Source organism: Brachionichthys hirsutus, chromosome 6 (genome assembly GCF_040956055.1).
Source record: "Brachionichthys hirsutus isolate HB-005 chromosome 6, CSIRO-AGI_Bhir_v1, whole genome shotgun sequence".
NCBI lineage: Eukaryota > Metazoa > Chordata > Actinopteri > Lophiiformes > Brachionichthyidae > Brachionichthys > Brachionichthys hirsutus.
Genome location: NC_090902.1, coordinates 15,824,900 through 15,850,185, shown reverse-complemented (window position 1 = coordinate 15,850,185; position 25,286 = coordinate 15,824,900). Strand labels below are relative to the sequence as shown.

At 44.6% G+C, this 25,286-nt stretch overlaps 1 protein-coding gene across 1 annotated transcript in view; it reads right to left on the bottom strand.

Annotated features, from left to right (window-relative positions):
- The window catches only part of slc7a11 (solute carrier family 7 member 11), a 51,359-nt gene extending 32,256 nt beyond the window's left edge, over positions 1 to 19,103 (bottom strand). Inside the window, exons 1-7 of the mRNA XM_068740125.1 lie at positions 18,842 to 19,103; positions 18,131 to 18,257; positions 13,114 to 13,229; positions 10,790 to 10,915; positions 1,323 to 1,422; positions 1,189 to 1,233; positions 210 to 333 (exon numbers count right to left, since the gene is read on the bottom strand). Coding sequence (XP_068596226.1) covers positions 210 to 333; positions 1,189 to 1,233; positions 1,323 to 1,422; positions 10,790 to 10,915; positions 13,114 to 13,229; positions 18,131 to 18,257; positions 18,842 to 19,103 — 900 coding nt within the window. The remainder of the gene's footprint in view (positions 1 to 209; positions 334 to 1,188; positions 1,234 to 1,322; positions 1,423 to 10,789; positions 10,916 to 13,113; positions 13,230 to 18,130; positions 18,258 to 18,841) is intronic.
- Positions 19,104 to 25,286: the final 6,183 nt, after the last annotated feature.

Below are 25,286 nucleotides of genomic sequence, written 5' to 3'. Positions count from 1 at the left end.
CACCTCTCTAGATGGTAACACGGAGGAGTTTGTTGAAATGCACTGTCAGCGTTAACGCTGACTCGGCAGTTTTAAAGTTTCAATCCAATATGGCCGCCTTTCTGTTCGACTGATTACCACGTCCTCATAAGAAAATACGATTTTCTCTGCTTAGACATAAAATCCATGAATCATTAGGTTTTTGTTTCTAACTGAAATGCTCGACTCACCACAGCGACGGCCGGAGAGGCCAGGAGCTCCTCTGCTGAGATCACAGTGTAGTATGCCACATTGATCAGCACATAGCCACAGGTCACAATCCCCATGGAGATGCAGATGGCTAATGGCACAGTCCTGACAGAAAGGGGGACAATAGCTGCACACTTATGTCACCTTGAACCTTTGTATTTGACCTCTGCCCTCAGTTTGAAGCCACTCGGCCAGACACAAATGTACTCATCAAGGAAGATCTCGGGAGACCTGATGTCGAGTGGCCAACAAATACAAGTAAACATTATAAGCACTCATTGAAGTTTGTACAACCATAGCAGAATAAAGTCTGGTCACATTATTCTTATTAATGTTACTTCTGTCTAGGATCACTGTCAAACTACCACCATTCAAACATCACACTTCCTGTACATAAATATACAGTATATGTTAAAGGAAAGCATGGTGGCGCAGCGGTAAGCGCTGTTGCCTCACTGCAAGAAGGCACCGGGTTTGAATCCAATTTGCGGCCTTTCTGTGAGGACTTTGCACGTTCTCCCCGCATCTGCGTGGGTTCTCTCCGGGTTCCCTCCAGGTTCTCCGGCTTCCTCCCACCACCAAAAACATGCAAATTAGGTGAATCGGTTACGCGAAATTGCCCATGGGAGTGAGTGTTTGTGGCCCTGCGATGAACTGGTGGCTTGTCCAGGGTGTGCCCCGCCTCTCGCCCGATGACTGCTGGGATGGACTCCAGCGTGACCCTTTAACGGACAACGCGGTTTGGAAGCTGAAGATGTATCGTACCAGATGTCCAGGAATCACTGAAGGATGTTTGTCGGTGATTGGACTCGTACTGGGTTTGCCAGGATTCTGGGTTTTGGCAGTTATTTCCTTTTTATTATACGAGTTAATTTTCCCGTGTTTCGCTTCTGTTTTACATTCCTTGTCTTCCATCCATTTCTGAAATGATCTTAGGTGCTGTATGGTGTCTGACCTTACCGTTCAGGGTTCTCCACTTCCTCTGTCACAAAGTTCAAATAGAACCTGCAAAAGGAGACAGTTATTGGTGGAACCTCTAATCGAGGCGTGGAGGTAAAACAAACATGTGTTTGGATGGTGAGGATCAAACCGACCATCCAGCGTATGCATACATCCCAGAGTAGAAGGCAAGCGGCAGGCCAGACAGCTGGGCATGGCTCATGTCAAAAGCATTGTGGAAGTTAGAGGTTTCTCCTGTAAACACACACACACACACACACACACACACACACCACACAAACAGTCCCCATTGGACATCTTATTGAACTCCGTTTAAATTTGGGTTCAGTGTCCTGCTGAACACTTCCACACGTAGACGGCGTCAACAACCGCTGAGACAAAAAAGACACCTTCTCGTTGCCTGAAGAGTAAATATTTGAGAATCCATCGTAGTCATCATCATCATCAAAGCAATAATGCGTTGGTTTTATAGCGCGCTTTTCTAGGCACCTCAAGATGCTTCACATTGTGCATTATTCATTCACTCTATACTTGGTGGTGAGCTACTAGCCACAGCAGCCCCGGGGCAGATGCAGCTGACACCGACATTCACTCGCTCACAGCAACACTGGACGCATGTGCAGGAGCCGGTAATCAAACCGCCAACCTCTCGATCACAGGACAACCCGCTCAACCGCCTGCGCCACCGTCGCAATGACTGTAGAGGGAGTGGCCCCTCTGATTAATGACGGTTGTATGTTAGGAGTATATATACTGTATATAAAATAACAAATAAAAAGACATATAAAATATAACCACACAATTAAAAATTATATCAAATAAAACATTTTCAAGTCACACTAAAACATGATGTCTTCTGACTGACAATTTATAGAGTAACTAAAACCATAAAACACATTGAGCAGCCAAACAGCAGCAGTCGGTGACAAGTAAACAACAGAGTGTCTTTCAGTGGTGACAGAACTGTGTGCTAATGAGCCATTGCTTGAGTTTAAATATAAACCCATTACAGGTCTCTGGATTTCTGACAGTCACTGGGATGGAATTCCACTCGTGTGCATCTTTAAAGAAAAAGGAAGATTGACCAAATTTGCTTTTCCTTAGACCAGGGGCGTCAAAGACAAATGGACAGCTGGCCAAATAAAGGATTTAGCTACATGCCGAGGGTCGAATGCTCATTGAAAAAATTTAAATGACCGCATATAGTCTAGTGAACCAAATTTAACCTACTGAAAACCTAACAAATATATTCCAATATGATCAGATAAATAAAGCAATATTTTCTTACGGCTCTCTCAGTAATCTTTAATTTTCAACAGGCACAAAAGACAAATTTCCTTTATATAAAAATCCCCATAACATGAACATATAATGAAAGAAGCCTGTATTGTTCAAGGCACCATCAGTAGTCCATATTTTCTCTTTCAGCAAAAGTGGGCTAAATTTACTTCAAAGAAAAAAAAAATAGCAATTTTCTATCATTCACTCAATTGAAATATTTTTAAAACATAATTGGATTGAAATACAATAAAATAAAGTGCAAAAATCTATTAACCAAAAACAACACTTTCTTCAAGGAGAAGTAACATGCAGTGAAAACAAATATTAAACTTGAACTGAGTAACAACTCTAAATACGATTGCACAGTAATGTTCACTTGTTTGAGGCTGAGGCTGACACTTGGTAGTGTCTCATCTTTTCTACAAGTTCATCAATATTCGGGGTCAGGCTCTGACCTGAGGAAATGCTCCGAATTGAGTGAAGGTGTTCTGCAGTAAGTCGACTTCTGTGTGATGTTTTGTTCATCTCCATCAAAGAAAATAGTTGTTCACGCAGGTATGTGCTGCCAAACACAGACGACGCTTGAGCAGCCTGGATGTGCAGCTGGGGCGTTGTGTCGGACTCGGGGGGGAAACGGGCAAGCTTCGTCACAAACTTTAAGCAGACAGTCTTTGATGAAATCCCCGTCTGTAAATGGCCGGGCTGATTTAGAGATCTCTTCTGCCAGAATAAAACTGGCCTTGACGACAGCCTGCTTTGTGATTTGGCTTTTCTGAACAGAGCCTGTTGAGATTTGAGGCCTCGTTTTAATTCCTCAACCTTCTGTAGCCTTTGTTCCGTGTCCGTATTCTTGTTTTTGTCCGTGTTTCGTTCCATAATGTCTCAGATTATACTCTTTCAGTACCCCACACTTCCTCCACACAGAAGACACACAGGTTCTCCAGCTACCTCCATGAACATGGACTCCGACCCCCACCTTGAAACCCCCGGTTCTCAGTGTCCACCTTCCGTTCTGCTGCGTATCTGAAAGCTAACTTTACTGTTATGCTAACGACTGCTGCGCTAATAAATATTGAAATGAAGTGGCCTAATGCGTCACCGTTGCATTGTGGGAAATGTAGTATTAGGGTGTGTAAAAGATCTGCGGGACGGTTCCAATAAGATAGAGAGAGAAGAGAGAGAAAGAGAGAGAATAGCACTTTATTATCATTTCACACAGTGATGCAATGAAATTAAGTAGGCTCCAATAATAAATCAATATCATCCCAGGCCCCCGAGAAGACCCGCGGGCCTTGACTTTGACATACGTGCCTTAGACTGACATAGCATAGCCGATTGATGGTTTTGTAGTCTAACACAGCGGCCCCCAACCACCGGGTCGCGGGCCATTAGGTACAGAACGTTCGAATTTTATTTTTATTTTTTTATTGATTATTATTGAGAGAGAGAGAGAAAGAGAAAGAAGGCAGACCAGTTCTCAAGCTAAAGCTTCTCAGTATCTACACGATCGGATTCACATCCGTTCAAGACCCTTTAACTTTTGTTTATATTCTTATTGTTTAACACTTTGGTTTTTTAACATGTAATACATTTTATAATCACCGTATCAGCTGTCTAAGAACATCAATAACAACAACGTGACATTGAAAACAATGGCGCTGATGAAAGGCAGACAGCTGACTTTTGAGTCATGCTTTAAGAGCGGTTCCATGTGGGGGGGGGGGGGGGGGCTCCGTTTGCTTCCTTTCACTTGTGAGGAGTTTTCTCAGCTGGGTGAGACAGTTGGAGGTCAGTCAGAGAGACAACAGGAAAAAGCGGATAGACTGTGTGGTTTGGCCCTACTAGCTTGAGCAAGGCACCTTTGAGCTGCACCAACAACTCCTGAATTAAACTGAGTCCTAATTTATGTTGCCCAGCTATCTTTCCTAAACTGCTGAGTTGCAGGATGAACAGCTGAAATTCAGAGGGAATGGGACCATTATGGACTTCTGCTGGTAAGCAAATGTATCGACGGTAATTATGGTGAGAAAGTGAGAATGTCCCCGTCCTGCAGGAATAACAAGGCTTTAAATGGCGCTCTGCAGCTGTGGGATGACTCGGACCACCGCTGTGAGGACATGTTGAGCTGTCGCTTGCTGAGAGCAGCTGCGTGCCCCAGCCTCAGAGGCTCTGAGCGTGTTTCTGAACAGCATCTTCTATCTGCTTCTCATTTTAGTCCCAGCACCAATGAGGCTATAGGTCTTAAAATGTGGTCAAGTCATGAGCATTGCTGGCACTCTAGGGCCCTGCTGATTAAAAAGCAATCTTTTTTTGGATGTTTGCATCATCTGCTTGGTGAGTAATGTTTCCTCAGTAATTACATATTTTTCTCCATCTGTATTCCCTCATTTTAAATGACCTGGCCAGTCTAATTTGCGAAACAGCTGAGAATGAGGAGGCGTGTTCTTCAGTTTAAGATCCGGGCATCGAGACGACTGTGGCTGCTGGCATGGAAAGACCAAAGCAGCCGACGCAACCACACCTGGCTGTTGACGGAAAAGGGACGACACGACCATAATTAAGAGAATTAACGAAAGCCTTTTCCTGGTTCTTTACTTTGTCCAAAGACATGGGCCCATTGAACTAGCCAAGATAAACCTCAGACACCTCAGATCTGTCTTTAACCACTGTTCTAATGACCATTCCAGGTTCTGGAAAACAATTAAAGGGCTGCAGAAGAAGAAGACTGCCAGTCTTCCACAAAAATTTAAAGTTGGCAATGATTTTGTCTTTGACAAAAAGAATATGTCCAATTGACTCAGTGGCGGGAGGTCAGGGCCTGCAAGGCCTTCTCTGCTGGCCTAACATAACCAGAAATCAAGAATACACGATCATATTTATGATAAAATCAATTTAATTTTATGTATACAGTAGTCCCTCATTTTCCGCGGGGGTTACGTTCCAAAAACAACCCGCAATAAGTAAAATCCACAATGTAGTAATCTTTTTTTAGTTATTATACATGTACATAAATGTTTTAAGGCTGTAAAACCCCTCACCACACACTTAATACACGTTTAACAGTCAGGCATTAATCTAAATAGATTGTTTCAGTATTATAGAATGAAACCAAAGATCAAAACCTTTTCAGAACTAAACATTTGTTTGAGAAATATAAATATATAGTACGTACAGTAAACGTTTTCCTGTTCATAATGTTAAGGCGTGCAGGTCGAGGAAAGAGCCGCTTGGAGTGCAGAAGAACAAATATTCTACTCGTGCTGTCTTTAGCCTCTCATGCTGCTTTATTGGATAGCTTAGCACAGCGGAACGGCAGCGGCTACATGTAGCAACAGGAAGAAACAAAACCCAAAAGGGACGTCACGTTTATGCTCCTACAAAATAAAAGCCTCTTTTTACACAGAAAATAAAACAAACGCTTAACAAATAAACATGATAGCTTTTAGAAATAACAAATTTAATTTTAATGGTCAACCTACGAGGTTGAACACATGAGAAGTTATTAATAGCAACTCGTGCGTATTTCACAGTTCCTTCGACCGCGCTCCCTTCGTCTTGTGCGTTTCAAGGCGCGTTCAAGTGCAAAAAAATAAAATCTGAAATTGCACTAAAAAACTCCGCGAAGCAGCGAAGTCGTGGAAAATGAACTGCATTATATCGAGGGACTACTGTATATATATATATATATTCTTCACATTCATGTCATATTATATTCCAGTGATGTATTTTTAGGTGAGAGTTTTTATTCAATCAGAATTCAGCTAGCTTGTGTTGCCTGGCGGATTTCATAGTACCAGTGACAAGTACTATCCGTCCGAGACCTTCAGAATCAGCGCTGCTTGCCGTCTGTGTTGTGTGAGTGAACGGGCTCGTAGAGTTGAGTTGATAGACAGTTGCGATAGCCAATCAGATCACGAGTTGGTGAAACAAGTCCTTCCTGCATGTCTCACGTCACAACTCAATAACGCGTCCTGTGATCGGCTCTTAGAGTTGATAGACAGTTGCGATAGCCAATCAGATCACGAGTTGGTGAAAGTAAGGCCTTCCTGCCTGTGATTGGATACTCCGTGTGAGAGGGCAGCGCTATGCATCAACTATTGCGCACCGGTACGGCGCGACCGTCCGAAAATAAAACCACAACTATTCCTGCGTTTTTAACCCACAATGGCCGAAGGAGGGGAAAGTGTGAATTTGGTTGTGGATATTCTTGAAAGGCCATTTTCAAGACGGACCTTTACAGAGAAGCTAGCTCTCGTGAGCCGAAGTCGTCCAACTCCGGAGCTAGCTAACCTGTCCCAGGTGGGGAAAGGATTGGTACGCCACTTCCAGGCTTCAAACGTTTGGCTTACAGCTTCTGAGGGTCGCTGCAAATTGTTCTGCTGGGAATGCCTTTTGTTTGCAAGGGATCGATTTAATGTTTGGAGCAACACTGTATTTAGGAACTTTAAGAAAGGAGAATGGATTTTGTTTTCAAATAACTGTTTTGGGGGACAGCCGTTTTGGTGAGTACCAACATTTTATTTATTTAACATGATAACGAAATAAAATCACAGATATACTGTAAATGCAATGTGTGTAAATAATGTGCAGCTGTGTGATTGTAGTGGAAGTACACAACGAGACAAATGTGGCCGTTGTGTTGCAGTCTTTCTTATATTAAACTGCAAGTTTGCAATTTAAAGCTTGCCTATATTCATGGTGGACTTTAAAACGTTTTGGACAAATAATGTTAAATTCCCTTTTATTTATAACTTTGATAGTACCACGTATAAGTTTTAATTGCTGATGCAGTTTATTGATTTTTAAATGCTCTGGATAAAATATCCTGTGTTGTTCACGATTGAGGTGATGCAGCACCCAGTAGTGCGTAAGTGTGTGTTTGTACATTATTTCTAAAGCTGTGGTGTCATAAATTATGGTAGTATGAGGGGTATTTATTCAAGTCGGACTAAGTAGGACTTCACTGAAGGCCTAGGAGTAAAATGCACCGCCCGCCACTGAATTGACTTAATGCTGATTTTAAAAAGGCTGGGCACATCTTTGATGAATCAAGTCATAATTCTCAGTTAGGTGCTAACAGTACTAGTCCTGTACCAGATAATCCAACTCACTCAACTTGCTGACTTTGATTTGTCTGCTTTTTTGGTCTCAGATGTCTTGCAAGCCCTTCAGAAAATTGATTCTTAGAAGGCCGCCGGGCCTGATGGCCTTGATCCTTTTCTTTTAAAAACTTCTGCACTGGGGGTAGCTCAACCAGTTACTGATATTTCTAATCTTTCAATTGCTTTACAAAAAATGCATGTCTTGTGGAAACAAGCCTGTGTCACACCTTTATTAAAAGCCGGCGACCCTTCTGATTTGAATAATTACAGACCCATTTCTAATCTCTCCGCTTTAGCAAAGATATTTGAATCCTTGGTGCCTGACCAGCTCAAATTATTCCTTGACTCATATGGCATCCTTAATTCTATGCAGTCTGGATTCAGATCTAAGCACAGTTTGAAAGTCCTGAATAACATAAAGGTAGCTCTTGACAGTAAATCAGCCTGGGTAGCCTTATTTATCGATCTAACTAAGGCTTTCAATACTGTAGATCATCACATCTTATCTAACATCCTACAAAAGGTTGGTTTGCACTGTAATGTGATTGGTTGGTTCCAAAGTTATTTGTCAGACCGTATGCAATTTTTTAGGTTGGGCACTGTTGTCTCTAATCCTGTTATTTTGGACAAGGGGGTGCCCCAAGGCTCCATTTTGGGGCCTTTACTCTTTTTGTTATATGGAAACAGTATTTGTAATCAGTCGAAATGTTCCCTGTATCATATGTATGCAGATGATACGATCTTGTATTCCTCTGCTCCATCTTTGGAGGCAGCAATTACCAAACTCCAGGCAGGTTTTACCTCTCTGCCCTGGTTGATTCTAAACCAGGGGTCGGGAACCTATGGCTCGCGAGCCAGGTGTGGCTCTTTTGATGATCGCATCTGGCGCGTGCGCCGATAAAACAAAACATTCTCACTTGTTTTAATCCATCCATCGATTTTTCACTGCTCATGTCCTTCCTGTTCAGGGCTGCAGGAGCGATCGTCCATTATTTTAATTGGATGATACTGGCCTATGTAGGCCGTTGCTGGGTAAAACAGGTAAACGCCCCCTTTCGAATCAGTCTGCTCGGTCATAAGTTCAAAGATAACCCTTCGACGAAGAAGATGGCGAAAAGAAAAAAAGATGACGAGTATCGTACATTTCAGGACGAACGGACCAAAGAATTCGCCTTCGTGGAGAGAGCATCCTCTCTGCTCCGCCCGCTGCGCCCCGTCGGGTCGGACTGTCGTGTGTTTTTGGTCCTGGTGTGCAGAACGTCCCTGTGCCACTCCCCATCTCTGATCCTCGCCTCGCCCGTGCTGGTCGCAGCTGTTCGTGTTCCCAGGTTGTGTGTCGTGTTTGTTGTTGTAAGTAACTTGTTCACTTGTGGCTGGATCTTAGTTAGTAGAGCTTGCTTTTTGATTTTTCTCTCGGCTGTGTACTGTAGCGTCCGTCAGCTGCCGAAATAAGGACGAGATGTTCTCACAACAAGCTTTTATTAAATGGTCGCTGTTGACCGTGACCACGTCACGAAGTCGACTGTTAGCGTTCTAACGTCTCAACTCCGTCTCCTCTGTCTCTCTCTCGCTCCTCACAGCACCCACCCACACACACATACCCCTCCTCCCTGGATGCCTTCACTGACTCTCTGCAGAGTAGGAATTATGAACACTGTCAGAACGTGAACTGTTACAGTATTTTGGTTATATATATATTACGTTGGGCTCCAGCCGCCCCTCGTCCTGTGTGCAGCTCCAGGTTGTTTTTTGTGTTGAATTTATATCAGTAAATGATCAATTCAACTATCGCACTGTCTCTGTTCTCTGCTTTCTGGGCTCCGCTCACGTTAGTCCGTAACATTCAGAGGCGTATTATACTGACATTTAGTTGAATTCCCGTTTAAAATATATTATTCAATTCAATTCAGTTTTATTTCTATAGCGCCAGATCACAACATAAAGTCATCTCAAGGCACTTTACAGGATCAACAGGGAAACACAGAACCCAACTTGACCCACAAGAGCAACGGAGGCAAGGAAAAACTTCCCTTTAACGGGCAGAAACCTTGGACAGAACCTAGGCTCATGGTGGACGGCCATCTGTCTGGCCGGCTGGGTTGAGAGAGAGAGAGAGAGAGAGAGGAGTCAAAAACAAGGAGATGGATAGGGAAGTGATAGCAAGACAGAGCAGGAGCAGAACCAGATGTAAAATATCCAGGGAGCTAAGGTCGTTAGCATGAGGCTAAAGGCGGGATCGGCGCAGAAGCTAACGCCGCAGCGCGTCTGATCCCAGAGCAGAACCAGATGTAAAATATCCACGGAGCTAAGGTCGTTAGCATGCGGCTAAAGGCGCGGATGTAAAATATACTGTAAATGTGTCATTATATGGCTCTCACTGAAATAAATTTCCAAATCTTTTGCTTTCATGGCTCTCTTAGTCAAAAACGTTCCCGACCCCTGTTCTAAACTAAAGCAATGCCGTTTGTACACAGTAACTCTGTGGCCTCCTTGCTCTCTATTAAAACCATCAAAGGTGTTTCCATTGAGTTTGTTGATACATATAAATATCTAGGCTTTTGGCTGGACAAAAATCAAAATGTTAAAGTTCATATTGCTAATCTGACGAGGAAACTCAAGCTTACACTTGGTTTCTTATATAAATCAAAATCTTGTCACATAAACGTCTGGTAACCGGCCTCTTCCTGTCCCAGATCAACTATGGAGATACTGTTTGTCAATTTGCTTGTCCCACCACCTTGGCCAAACTTGACCTTCTTTACCATGCTGCACTGAGATATATCTCAGATTTGGGCTTTAGGACTCAGGACAACTTGTATGTTGAGTCCTAAAGCTGCAGACTCAACTCAAATTAGTCTCCATCATTTCTTTAACCAATTTTAGGCAAAATAAATCTCAGAAATCATTACTTCTAGCTTCTCTAGTAACATTGTATAGACTGTTATGCTTTTGTTGCCTACACTGTAGGATATGAGTTCTTGTTTTGTTGTACTTGTATTGTATTGTTTGTTTTCTTATTTATACATGTACAATTTAATGTGCAACTTTGCTGTCTTCTTGGCCATGTCGCAATTGTAAAAGATTCATAATCTCAATTATTTATCTGGTAAAATAAAGGTAAATAAAAATAAATAGCTAAACACGGCCTTTAGACGATGAGCTGTTGGAGGACGTTAGAGAGGACAATGTCAGCGGTAATGGACATGGGGTCGTCTTACCTTTGAACAGCTGGTACATTCCAGGAACTATGATGGCAAGGATGGCCAGCAGCTTGCAGATGGTGAGAAGAGTTTGAAGTCTTGCTGACCAGGTCACACTCATACTGTTGAGGTACATCACAGAAGCTACAAGATAAGAAAGAAAGATTGGTACAATGTAGTGTGTGAATGTAGTCCTGCCCCGCCCACCTCATGCAGACAAGCAGCGTTATATTTCGTTATAACAGGATCTATTCTTTTTGGGTCAAGACACTCTCTAAGTGAGATAAATGTTGATGATTTCAAGGTCACAGTCGATAATACAGTAATCTCCAGCAAAGAAGAGATTACCTATTTGGGCTGTGTTCTTGACAAATACCTGTCTGGTGATAGTATGGCAACTAAGGTGATCAAAAAAGTCAATCAGAGAACAAGATTTTTGGGCAGAATGTCTGCTTTTGTCTCCGGACTCTTGCTGGAGCCTCGTTCAGCCCCTCTTTGACTATGCTAGCACCTCCTGGTATTCCACATGTCCCTGAAAACCAGGCTCCAAACCTCCCAAAACAAACTGATTGGGCTACTCCTCAATCTGGGGCCCATGACCCACCTTGTTCCTGGACATTTTGCTAGCCTAAAATGGCTCAGGGTAGAAGACAGGGTTAAACAACTCAAAATGGGATTGGCATTTAAAATAGTCAATGCAGCTCTGCCCTCAGTCCCCTCAATCCCTGCATACCTGAATAAACACCTCCACAGCCACAACACTAGAGGGAGCTCAAACAACAACCTGATTACCCCCTCCTATAGGACTAACATGGGTAAATCATCTTTTTACAATACTGCCCCCCAAGGGTGGAACGGTTTGACTCCTGCCCTCAAAACATGCACCTCTTTGGCCTCCTTCAAAACGGCCCTAAAAATACACCTTTTAGGGGGACAGAAACGGAGATAGTCATCACGACTCTCTCCGGATCAACCCCCCCCCCCCCTTTGTTTTTATCCACCTACGTTGTACATATTATGTGTCTTTTTAATTTATTGTTATTTTGCATCTGTGGAGTCATTTATTTTTATTTTATTTGTATTGTTAATTGTCAATGATTTATGTACGAAGGACTTTCAACGGAAACAAGACCGCAAGGGCTTTTTAGAAATGCTCCTCTTAGACAGGATGTTTGACTGTACTTGTACTGTAATACATGCTACTGTGTGACTGTACTTGTACTCTAACATTCTGTCTAATAAATATATTCATCATCATCATCTGTCTCCGTCCCACAGTAATCCATCTTCCAGCAGCGTCCCGTGGGTTAGCAACGCTGCTGGCGGTTGTTGGTCTCAACCGATCCGTTATGACTTTGTTATTGACGTTGATTCGCATGTTTGATTTTTACGCAGGATGACATTCCTGACCAAAGTCTCTGCATTAACAATCTAATTTCAGAATTGAACCACGGAGCTTTCCTTTTTGGCTTTCGTTTTTTAATTCTTAAGGGGGCGATGGAGTCAAGCGTCGTGCGCATCAAGTCCCCAGCACCACCTAAAGATGATCTATGTGGGAGGGGCTAAAGTTACCACACGACTCCTCAGTAATGTTAAGGCTCGATAAAGAGTTTAATGCTGACGGGATCACTTCTCTGAATTTAGCAATAGCACCATCAGACAGACATCTAGTCAAGGCTGTTCTGTTTGATGGAACGTAGTCCAATAATACAAACGTAAAAGTGATGAACTTGTGGTCTGATAAAAAAGGGTTCAGTGGAAATACAATTAATTGATCAATATCAATACCATACGTGAGAACCAGATCCAAGGTGTGATTAAAGCTGGGGGTGGGTTCTTTCTCTCTGTGGGTGGGCTCTTTTTCTTATAGCATGCTATCTCATGATCCACAGCTGATCTTTATCAGTAGCATGCAAGTCACCCATTTAAGTTTCAACATATTGAAACCCTGCAGTCACATGAAGCTTCTGGAACTTCAAGCCTCATTTTCTTTTTGTCGGTTTGTTCCATGAAATCAGGCGTAACTATGGAACAGGATGTGCACATAACTTTGTATCTGCAGTGTGTTACACTGAGACGTGATGCATCACAACTCAGCCAACAAAACCTTAAAATTGATCCATGAATGTGTTTTTTATCTTACTGATGATTTCCCTTGTTCCGTTTGGATGATGTGATTTTCGCGCATTGTGTTCTGCGTAACCAGATTGCTTTCTCTAATGCCTGTTCATGTTGGGACATGAGTTTGTAGTTCATGGACAGGCTGCTGCAGGGGTCAAACAAACACATCCATGTGTCACCCCCTCTCATTGGTTTCCATGTCATCGTGTCGGTGTACTTACTCACACCGACGGCGGTGGCCAGCTTCACAGCCATCGGGGGGATATCACAGGGCATGAACAGAGGCTCCAGGATGTACTGACCAAACGCCAGAGAGATGACTGCCATCGCTGCTGGCCTGAGACACACACAATGTAGAACAATAGAACATTCTTTATTTCATGTTGTCCTGTAGAACTATGCGTCACTATGTTTATCTTCACCTCGGACATAAAGACAATACGTTAAATGAAACATCGCCCTTGTTGACAACATAGGGGACATCTGGATCAAGCATTGCTGAAGTCACTTCCTATGAAAGATGAAGAAAACGTCCGACTAATTCTTCAACATGCAAACTGTACTTGTACTTTTACTTGAACTGCATGAATTCACTGGATTAAAATAATAATAATCTTCCATTTTACAGCCACTTTTGTCAAAATCTAAAGTTAAGGTGTCAAATATTCGCAAAGTCTCCAAACGACTGAAGGCACAAAATGTTTCGAGGCAGTTTGAGGGAAATGAAATGTGCATGTACAGAATGCGGCTTCAGACCAGGCATATCGAACCGTCTTCACGTCTTAAAACTGAGTGTGGCAATTGTACTAAAATGTAGCTAGCTAACAGTTTTATCCATTTTTATTCAAACTCCAACTTCATTTCATGGAACAGCCAGAGGAATCCAAGATGTCCGCTGCTATCTGAGAATCCTCCTGAGGTGGGCAGAGCTCATCTATCTACAGTGAAACCCAATCAGGTTGGCCAGCCTCACGCAGGCTCATCATCGCTCTCTTCATTTCCCACGGCAGCCACTGAGCCATGGTAGCCGGGGAAATCTCTCTGTCTCCCATTCTTTCTTGTTTTCATGCTTTCATGCCTCTGGCTCATTTCCCATGGTCTCCATTGAACCGCACTCGCCTGCCGCCAGCGTGCTGTGCACGCACGTCTGCACAGCCCAAAAGGTCGCCGCCTCACGGATCGCTAACCTGCCTGATCGAACGCAGCTTCCTCAATCAAACATTTTCATCACTGACTCATCTCTTGCTGCTAATCAACCAAACACAGTTACATATTCAGCATAACAAATACCTGCAAGCTCTGCGAAGAAATGGAAACGGGGAGGATAACAATCAATTAATAATCAATTTTGATTCACAGCATTGAAGAGGTATTCATTAGAGACCTGATGGCGCTCATGGACACGAGCGTGTATCCAGTTTACGTCACGCTCCAGTTGTTTGGTACTGAGATGTGCGTCACGTGGCGGCCGTTTTCCTCTGGTGACAAATCGCTCATTTCACACGTCCTTCCATTCTTCAGCAACATGAATCAGTCCTTCTGAATGGATCCCAGACCGGCGGCACGATTACGACAAAGAAGCTGAAGATCTTGGGCCTGGAAGTTAAAGACTGATGAAGGAGGACCTGAACAGGCTTAACCAACAGAGGTGGGGGGCCTCATAGCCATTATGAGACATCCAAGTTGTATATGTACCGTATTTTCACACCCATAGGACGCGCCTAAAAGTCTTAGATTTTTTTCAAAATGTGCCTACTTGTTGTTGTAAGGCGGACTCAGTCAGGCGCCTCGCGGAGTGATACGCTCCGACGCGCTTCACCATAGTAAACTATTATGGCGTGTTGACGGAAGTGGCTGCCGAGGCTGCCGGTCCCGCAGCAGAACACGGGAATAGAGCAGCGGAGAGAGAATCCAGCATTAATGTATCAATGGAGGAAGCGGAGGAAGCAACAAGACGACCTGCAGCAGCCCGGCTCCTGCGATCGGCGACTCCATGCGCGGCGATCTCACCGATACGGTCTAAACCGGAGTGAAGCTAGCTAACGCGCTAACGGGCTAACTAGCAAACTAGCTTATCATCATCATCCCCGGTGGATTAACCAAAGAACTCCAACCGCGCAACGTTAAACTGCGAGCTGCGTGGGAGCGCTGGACGACAGAAGGAGAACACAGTTCCACTCAGAGTGGAAGGCAGCGCAGCGCCACCGTTTGTGACTGGAGTGTAGATGCTTCGGCTAACTGTCTGCTAGCATTGTTGTTCTGTGAAGCCGGCTCCATTTCCGAGGCGCCGCACGGCACGGCACGGAAAGAGACTCTGACAGTGAAGAAAGAGGCCGGCATGTTTGACGGAGATCTAGCGCAGCTGTTCACTACAGAAACAGAGGATGAGGACTTTGATGGGTTTGATTAATGACTCTGTTTTGCTCCGGCTCTATTTTTGAAAACGCGCACTAGTATGCTTGTTTGATTGATGACGATTAAAGATGTGAGTACCAAACTCAGTTTTTCTCCTGCTTTATTTTACGCACCTATCATGCCGGCGCCTTTTGATCCGCGCGTCCTTTGTACGTTTGAAATACCGAAAAATCAGCTGTTAATGAGACTGCGGCGAATCACCAGGTGCGTCATAAGGTCGTGAAAATACGGTATATGTATAAAACTTATACATGCAAATACAATCAACTGCAGAACCATGAAGCATTACTCCCCAGAAGCTCTAACAACAGCGCTGGAGGAAACTGATTGGTCTGATGCTTTAAACTCCGCCTCTGTCGAGGGGACCTGGTCTTCCTTTAAATCTGCATTTCTGTCTGTAATTGATAAGATAGCACCCATAACAGCTGTTTGGGTCAGAGCCCGTACAGAACCTTGGATGAAGGGGGAAATATTGAATGCCATCAAACTCAGAAACAAATGTTACTCTGAGTACAGGAAAACCAACAACGAGGAACTACTTCGCAGAAAACTACGCAATGAGGTTAACAAAATGATAAAAAAATGCCAAAAAGAATTTCTTAAATGAGAACATTGAGGCAAACAAAAGCAACCCACAAAAACTGTGGGAGACCCTAAAACAATTAGGCTGCAGCAACAGACTCCAAACAAAAACCAGTAATATCTGCATTAACTCAAGTGGTTCACTCCAGACAAGAAGTGAAGAATCGTGTGCAGGCAGGCTGGAACGGGGGAGGAAAGTATCAGGTGTCTCTGTGATAGGACGAAGGGACAGGTCTACAAGACAGTGGTGAGGACAGCCATGATGGACGGCTTAGAGACAGTGGTGAGGACAGCCATGATGGACGGCTTAGAGACAGTGGTGAGGACAGCCATGATGGACGGCTGAGAGACAGTGGTGAGGACAGCCATGATGGACGGCTCAGAGACAGTGGAGAGGACAGCATGATGGACGGCTTAGAGACAGTGGTGAGGACAGCCATGATGGACGGCTTAGAGACAGTGTCTCTGAGAAAAAGACAGGAGGCGGAGCTAGAAGTGGAGGAGATGAAGATGCTGAGGTTCTCCTTGGGAGTGACCAGGTTGGACAGGATTAGAAATGAGACAATAAGAGGGACAGTGAAGGTTAGACGTTTTGGAGACAAGGTCAGAGAGACCAAACTTTGATGGTTTGGACATGTCCAGAGGAGAGACAGGGACTATATCGGTAGAAGGATGCTGAGGATGGAACTGCCAGGGAACAGGACTAGAGGACGACCCAGGAGAAGAGACATGGACGTAGTGAGGGAGGACATGAGAGTGGCTGGTGTTGGGGAGGACGATGCAAAGGACAGGGTGAAGTGGAGAAGGCTGGGTTGTCTGTGAAGACCCCTCACGGGACAATCAGAAAATCCAGGCATGCACTAGAGACTGTCCAGGTCCCGTCCTGCACTCGTTTTCTCTACGAGGTCTGCTGTTCTCCTTCTGTCCACATTAAATTAATTACCTTCGAGAACTTTTTTTTTACCCTGAAAGTCCAGATGCTCAGATCAAGCTCCCTCGCTGGTGTACAGAACAATGATGGAAGCCCTGCATTAGCTCAAGCAACGAAGTTGCTATTGGTAGCATTGAACCAACTAATTGTGCTCTCAACAGTTTAAATAAAATCGGAATCAATAAAAGACATTTTGGACATTTTTTTAAACTTGGAAGGAAACATTGAATTTCCAAAAGCATGAAATGTTTTTATCGACCTCCGAAATGTCCTGAATAAAGCAGCATTGACTTGGACATAGACTTAAGCACGCTCAGGTCATAATCATGCATGGAGAACAGAGTTAGGGTTCCTTAGAGTTCCATTAGGTTTCTGAGAGGAACTCTTTGAGAGAGTTCAGGGTGTTTGTTTTTAGTATTGTGAACATGCTGTATTTTAATCAGAATAGATTGTATTTGTCCAGCTACTCCTAAATAAACGTGATAGATATGGTTGCATCTATCAGCCTATATAGGGAGGAGGCTGCGCAGCATCAGGGCCAGAACCACCAGGTTCAAAAACAGTTTCTTCCCTGATGCTGTGAGAGTTGTGAACAGTGGATAACTCGGAGGCCAAATGCACTGCTTCCGTGTTGGACCCAAACGGGGATCGTGCAATCACTTGTCACTTTTGTCACTTTTTAATTTTGTGTATATATTTACTTTAAGTTGAATGAATGTGTGTTGTGTGCCTCGAGCTGGGACCTGAGTGCTGTTTTTCGTTCGTGCATGAGAGTGTATGAATGACATTAAAGATTTCTTGATTCTTGATTCTTGATTCTTGATATAATTAGTATGTCATGATATGCTCTGTGTTGTTAACGCTTGCCCTTTAACAGACTGGATTCAGAAGATCCCTGGCTTCTTCTCCACATTGCCCAATATAACGTACCAAGCGGCTCCGCTATGAGCGCACGACGATAGCACGGCATCCTGGCTAGCCTCTGTCTGAGTGAGTGGGTGAATGCTAGCGCTGTGAATGCTAGCTAACGTAGTGAAGCACGATGATTGTTTGTGACAATGCAAACACAGTCCATTGAACGTGTCCCTGCCGTGGGGCGTGTCTTTGGGCTCGTGTCCCATACTAACAGAAAGCTGCAACACATGAGTGATCAGCTTCAGGCAGCTAATATTCTGGGCCGGCAGCCACACCGTGCAGAACGGTTCAGACACACAATGATATGCCATCACAATGAGTAGCCCTAGTGCTAATAGTGCGTAATGGCGCTTTATGGTGAGGCCAATCCGCTTACTTCAAGAGGAAGACATTACCTTATTGCAACAAGATCAGCCCACAGCCTGATGAAAGCTATCTGTGGTCCAAAGGCTTCGAGTAAATATGTGTAGTGTCCCCCGGACTTCTTGATGCACGTCCCCAGCTCTGCGTAGGACAGGCCTCCTGCCGGGACAGAGTTGGCACATTAGCTCTGGCAGACACACAACAGTCTCTGGGCTGTTAAACTGTCTCAGCCCCATCCGTAGCGTTACATCGTCCTTCTGAGGGCCCAATGGGCCCCCAGATATATCACCAGGAGAGCCTTTCAGGGTCTCGACTCACTTTCAAAGAGAAAGATCGAGGCGGAACGTTTTACAGACAATTTAAGGGGATGTGGAATGGGAACAGGAAATGGATTGAGGAAAAGGATATTTTACTTGTGACATTAATGACGGCACAGACACTGGGGGGGGGGGGGGGGGGGGGGCTTTTAGGATACGGCCACCATATTTGCTGCATCACAAAGAAGCTCAAATCCCTCCTGCAGAAGCGAATCCTCGAGCAACGCCGAGTGCCAGAAACGACCCTTTCTATCGTGTTTTACAAAATGACTGTTTATTGTGATTAAAACTGTTACTGCTGTATTCAGTTTCATTATTCGTTCCTGTATTATATATATGTGTGTGTGTGTGTGTGTGTGCGTGCGCACATAGAAAGGAAACTTTCTCTGTAAAGTACATCTGCAGCAGCTTTCCCAAGCGACTCACCGAGGAGCGACAGCACGCCACAGGCGACCCACATCACCAGGGACATCCCGATGCTGCCCGAGTTCTTCAGGATGCCCTTCGGAGCGATGAAGATTCCTCCTCCGATGGTGGTGCCGATGATGATGGACACTCCTCTGAGGAGGGTCACCTTTTTGCCCAGTTCCACCTTCTTGTCGTCTGGCTGGGTCTCATTCCGAGCAGCTCTTTGTTCGTTCTCTACATTATTTCCACTTCTTTGGATAAATTCAGATGTTGTAGACATTTGTTTTCTCGAAACAAACACTCTGAGAAACAAACACACTGAGAAACACACACACTGAGCAACACACACACTGAGAAACACACACACACAGAGGTCCGGTTCGAGAACAGAGTGACTATCAAAAGTCAAACTAAACTCCAGGAAGGACTTTCTCTCTCTCTCCCTCTCTCTCTCCCTCTGTCTCTCCCCCCCCCCCCCCCCCCCTCTCTGTCTGCTTTTGTCCGTTACTTCTTGATGGACTGTTTGTATTTGTCCCGCTTGGATATATTACCAAAACGTGTTGGACTGAAATTCTTTTGCAACAGGAAAACTGCACAGGGTGACAAGTGGAATGAATATGTTGAAGAGTGACACACACGATTTGACATGAAATACCCAGTCCCGGCACGCACACGCACACACACACACACACACACATTTCAGTGAATTGAATTCTGACTAAAACTCACTTCTTACATAAAATCAATTAAGTCTTAGCTTTGTTTTATACATTTATAGCTAAAGTGATTAAACATCTCGTGCCAGGCCTGGAGAAAATCTTTCCCATGACTTTGTTTTGTTTCCCCATGTCTTTACAATCAGGACAGACCGATTAAACCCACAATAGAAGTTCCTCAGTGACATAAGCACCAGTTCATTCACTCTGCGTAGAAACGAAACGAGCAGAGCTGCAAACGACAGTAGGCTGCGTGGGCGGGGCTCCAATGGACTAGTGGAGTCATGTGTTTGTATTCATGCGTCTGTTTATCTGGACCCACGTCTCCGGTGGCTCGTCTGTGGGCTTGTTTTTTGGTTTAGACTAATCCACAGAGTCAGCAATGAACGTCTCTGCGCTTGAGAGGAACAACAAACAGCTGCCGTTTATGGCCGTCCTCAAAACATTCGATGAAAGGGGGGGGGGGGGGGGGGGTCGCATGAAGGAAGCATGAAAGTATTTCTCCAGTGATTTAAAAGCAGAATGTGTGTGTCGCCCAGCTCGATGACGACTCGATGACGACTCGATGGCGACTCGATGGCGACTCGATGGCGACTGACGCCGGCACACAAGTTTGCCCAGAGTCCAAAAGAGTCCAAGCTTTCTCAAGATCTGGATGACATCACGCACAGACAGAGGGCGAGGGCGCCGAGGTTTGTCACGCAGCAGAGAAAGCGACCAGAAGGGGAAGCCCGACTGTCTGCCATGACACGTGCGATGTTCAGTCGTTGAAACTGGAGCGCCATTGTTCCCGAAACAACGCTCCTGTGTTAAATGTGATACCATAAATATCTCGGAATGCTATTTGTCACATGGTTCTGATGTGGAGCGGCGTGTCGAAACTGACATGGATGCTACGTCTGGCGCAAGTATGCAAACATGCAACCCATAATATTCCTTCTCTTCAGCTTCACAGGGTGTCTGTCATGACGAGGAGGGAGTGTTTGAAAGCCAACGCCAGCAAACATCACAATAAACTGTAGGAGCAGAGGTCACACCCGGCTTTTAGACGAGAGAAACAAAAAGGGTTTCTCATCCCGCCATAACACGTGGCCTTGACTTTAGAAGACGTCCATCAGGCACTATTGGTGGGAGGCACTGATTTTGACCTTAAATGTGAACATCAAAAGACAACTGGCTGTGGTTGTCAAGGATTCAGGATCAGGAGGGGGGGCTTCTAGGTTCAGACGTTCAAGGGGCCCTTTACTTCAAAATGAGTGTGTGACAGATCCTTCAAAACAATTGCCTTGCAAAAGAAATCGCTCATTTTCCTGGATAACTTTAAATCGTTAGTACTTTTTTACCATATGATGCAGTGCGAGGAGGCCAAGTCGTCTAGCGGCAGCTGGGGGTTCGATTCTGGCGGTGGCCCTTTGACGATGTCCACCTCTGCGGAAAATGAAGATGGAAAACCCCCAAAATATAACATTTTAAAAATGGGACATCTTATTTACAGATGTGTTTGACCCTTTTTACTTTAGCAAACCTCGAATAATTAGCTACACATTTCTATCATAACCAAACTAATTAGCTTGGTGATTTATTGTTAGTAATGACAGCTAAATTACATCGTATTGTAATAATAAAATGTATAAAGACCTGTATCTCATCGGTTTCCAGCTGTGCAGAATAAAATGAAGTCATTTTATTTAATAGCTGTTTGTGCATTTCCTGTTGAGACAAGAAGAACAATGTAGGCAAGACAAGAGGTAAAAAAAATAAATCTCTTCATATCACCTTGCCATAAATGATGATGTTGTTGATGTTAGTAAATACTTGAAAATGTCCATGCATTTTTGAAGGCAACACATTTGGGGTGTACCCTGTTGCCCGTAGTCATCTGGGGCCCTTTAGGTGGATAGAGGGGAAGAAGACGGTTGGATGGATGAAAATAAGACATTGATATCCAAGTTGAAATGCTTTGATTATGATTGCTTGAGAAATGCAAAATAAATGAACACGTTGTATGTAAATTGATATTGTTGCTTCATTCATTCATCTCCCTGACCGCTTTGGTCCGTAACCGGGCCGTGCTGGAGCCAATCCCACGGTCAACGGGCCAGGGTACACCCTGGACAGGCTGCCAGTTCATTGCAGGGCCACACGAAGACAAACAAGCGTTCACACACACACCCTTACAATGACTTATAATGATCAAGGTTACCGACATTCCGTAAAACCACAGAGGACATAATAAAAGCTTTCTGGGAAGGTTTCCAATCATTCGTTGTCAATTTTTAATCTTTGGACGCATTTAATATGAATATTGAAAAACGAGCATGGCTAAATAGCTGAGGTATACGTTTGATCAAAGCTACCAGTGTACCGGGGGGTTAAATATGTGCACGCTAACCGCACTCAGATGTTGTCTTCAGATCAGCTTGGAACCAGCTCGGACCAACTATATACATAAAAAAGTACAAACCGCATACTAGATATTACTTCAAGGTGCAAGTGATCTTTCTGGATGAAGTCTCTAATGTCGAGACTAAACCATTTTCCTGCAGGTAATTTGAACTATGTGAGAAGGATGTAACGGGAATCATCAATTCAAAATGTGAGGCGGGAAATGTCAAATCAATTTGTTTCAGTAGCAGCCACGTTTAGCCCTGTGCTGAATCAAGGTATGATATGTTTCAGGGTGCAGAGCTCACGTTTACATTTTGGAGAATACAACAGAAATTTGAAGGAAAGTCTACCTTTAGCAATATTTGTTATGCAGAGCATCGTTTATGAATTGAACACATCTGCAACCTTCCAGGGAACGAGCTGAATCTTCTGGAAGAATAGTGGCTTCGAGTCATTTTTAAATATTTCCCTCTTTTCAGCATAACAATCGAAAACTCAAAAGACATTTCTGTCACAGCTTGAGCCTGTGTCCTTTCCACACTAACTTCTCCTGTCTTCTCGCATCCAACTCCTGCATTCAGTTCATTCCCGTCACCTGTGCTCCTGCAACTCATCTCTCATCTGCTTCTACGCTATTTAGTCTCTGTTCATGCCACACCTCACTGTCAGATTGTTAGCAATGATTCCTACTTTCCAGCATTCCAGATCAAACTCCCGTGCATTGACCCTGTCTAATTCCAAGATTCTGTCAACTTGCCTGCTCCTTGAGATTTGTCTGCCTGATCGTACTGACTGCCCAGTGCATGACCTTTGTCTGATCCCTGGAACTGTATCTGTGCCCACCCCTGCCCGGTTTATGACCTTTGGCTGATCCCTGGAACTGTCTGTGTCTGCCCCTGCCCGGTTTATGACCTTTGGCTGATCCCTGGAACTGTATCTGTGCCTGCCCCTGCCCGGTTTTTGACCTTTGGCTGATCCCTGGAACTGTCTGTGCCCACCCCTGCCCGGTTTATGACCTTTGGCTGATCCCTGGAACTGTATCTGTGCCTGCCCCTGCCCGGTTTATGACCTTTGTCTGATCCCTGGAACTGTCTGTGTCTGCCCCTGCCCGGTTTATGACCTTTGGCTGATCCCTGGAACTGTCTGTGCCCACCCCTGCCCGGTTTATGACCTTTGGCTGATCCCTGGAACTGTATCTGTGCCTGCCCCTGCCCGGTTTTTGACCTTTGGCTGATCCCTGGAACTGTCTGTGCCTGCCCCTGCCCGGTTTTTGACCTTTGGCTGATCCCTGGAACTGTATCTGTGCCTGCCCCTGCCCGGTTTTTGACCTTTGGCTGATCCCTGGAACTGTCAGGCACTGTCAGGTCAGGCACCTACTAACCCGAAAAGATGCAGAAAAAATAGTCCATGTTTTTGTGACTTCCAGACGGGACTACTGCAACTCCTTACTGTCCGGCTGCCCAAAAAGGTCTATTAAACATCTCCAGCTGATCCAGAATGCAGCAGCTCGGGTTCTGACAGGAACCAGGAGGGTGCTGCGAGAGGGACAGGTGGTTGTGGGGGGCGTGGTGTTGGGTGCTGGTGGGACGCCGGGCCGGCCCGCTGTGCCCCGTGCCGCTGCGCTGGCCTAGGTTTTGTCGGCTGTGTTGGTGTAGGTCGCTCCCGGGCCCTGGGCTGGTTCTTCTGCGTGTGGCTCTGGGGGGGCCATGGTGGTCGTTCTTGGGTTGCTGTGGCTGCTTGGGGTGATCTGGGGGCTCATGTCGCCATTGTTGGGTCCGGGATGGCTGCCCCGTTCTTAGGTGGAGGTTTCACGCATGCCAGATCCACCACTCCAGCACCAATCAAAACTCGATCTGAGAGTTAACTCCGCCCACAGATCTCTGAGTCAGTGGAGGTTGCTGGTTCAGTGTTTGTGGCTCTCACTAAGCTCTCTCTCTTTTTCCTCAGATCTCCTGAGAACTTGGTGATCCAGACTTTCCTCTAGAGGCTGATGTGAACCTGGTGTATTGGGACAACTCTTGGTGATGATTGGATGGAAGGGGTGATGATGATGATGTATATATTTATTAGATAGGATGTTAGAGTACAAGTACAGTCACACAGTAGCATGTATTACAGTACAAGTACAGTCAAACATCCTGTCTAAGAGGAGCATTTCTAAAAAGCCCTTGCGGTCTTGTTTCCGTTGAAAGTCCTTCGTACATAAATCATCCACATTTAACAATACAAATTTAACAATACAAATAAAAATAAAACCAATATTAAATTACTCAATTGATGCAACGTAACATTAGAAAAACAAAAATAAAATGATTTTACACCGCCAGTGCAAACTAACAATTAATCTAAAATAAATTACACCACTGATGCAAAATGACAATGAATGACAATAAATAACTTACATAAATTACAATAAATTACTAAGGCAATTAATATGTGCAACGTAGGTGGACAAAAAAAAAGGGGGGGGGGGGGGGTTGATCCGGAGAGAGTCGTGATGACTATCTCCGTTTCTGTCCCCTAAAAGGTGTATTTTTAGGGCCGTTTTGAAGGAGGCCAAAGAGGTGCATGTTTTGAGGGCAGGAGTCAAACAGTTCCACCATTGGGGGGCAGTATTGTAAAAATATGATTTACCCATGTTAGTCCTATAGGAGGGGGTAATCAGGTTGTTGTTTGAGCTCCCTCTAGTGTTGTGGCTGTGGGTGTCACTAAAAGAATTAAGGAGCACAAATAAATCCATTGCACTCTCTCCTCAGAACACTGTGTATTTGTCACTTTGTGTTTGTCCATGTTGTGTGTTCACTGCAGTGTGCACAGCCCTCTACGGCGGTAAGCAGGTAATAAAATCAATAAAATATGAATAGGCTAGTCTGACAAGAGGGCAGGTGACGGTCACAATCACTATAAGAATAAAAAGCATAGAACTCTAGCAGAGACTGACGTTATGTACGTTGTTACTGTGGAGCATGAATGCAGACGAGGTAAAAAAATATATATATAAAAAAAAGAGAGGGTCCACTCATTCAGATTCCTGGGCGTCCATCACCGATGACATGTGTGCGGGCGTCCCTGAGTCTCTGCTCTGCGGGTCCTCGCTCTTCCTGTGGGTCGTGTTTGGGTCGCTGCATCAATTGTTCTGCAGGAGAGAGGAGCAATGCTGAACGATGTTTACTCCAGCTACCGGCTTCAGAGGACAGAAGAAGTGGTAAAGCGTCCCTCACGGTTACCATGGAAGCGTGCTCGCTATGAACGTGAGACAGAAATGAGGGACGCTGTCCTGCAGCATCTGTTTGAGACAGAAATGAGGGACGCTGTCCTGCAGCATCTGAATAGAGACAGACATGAGGGACGCTGTCCTG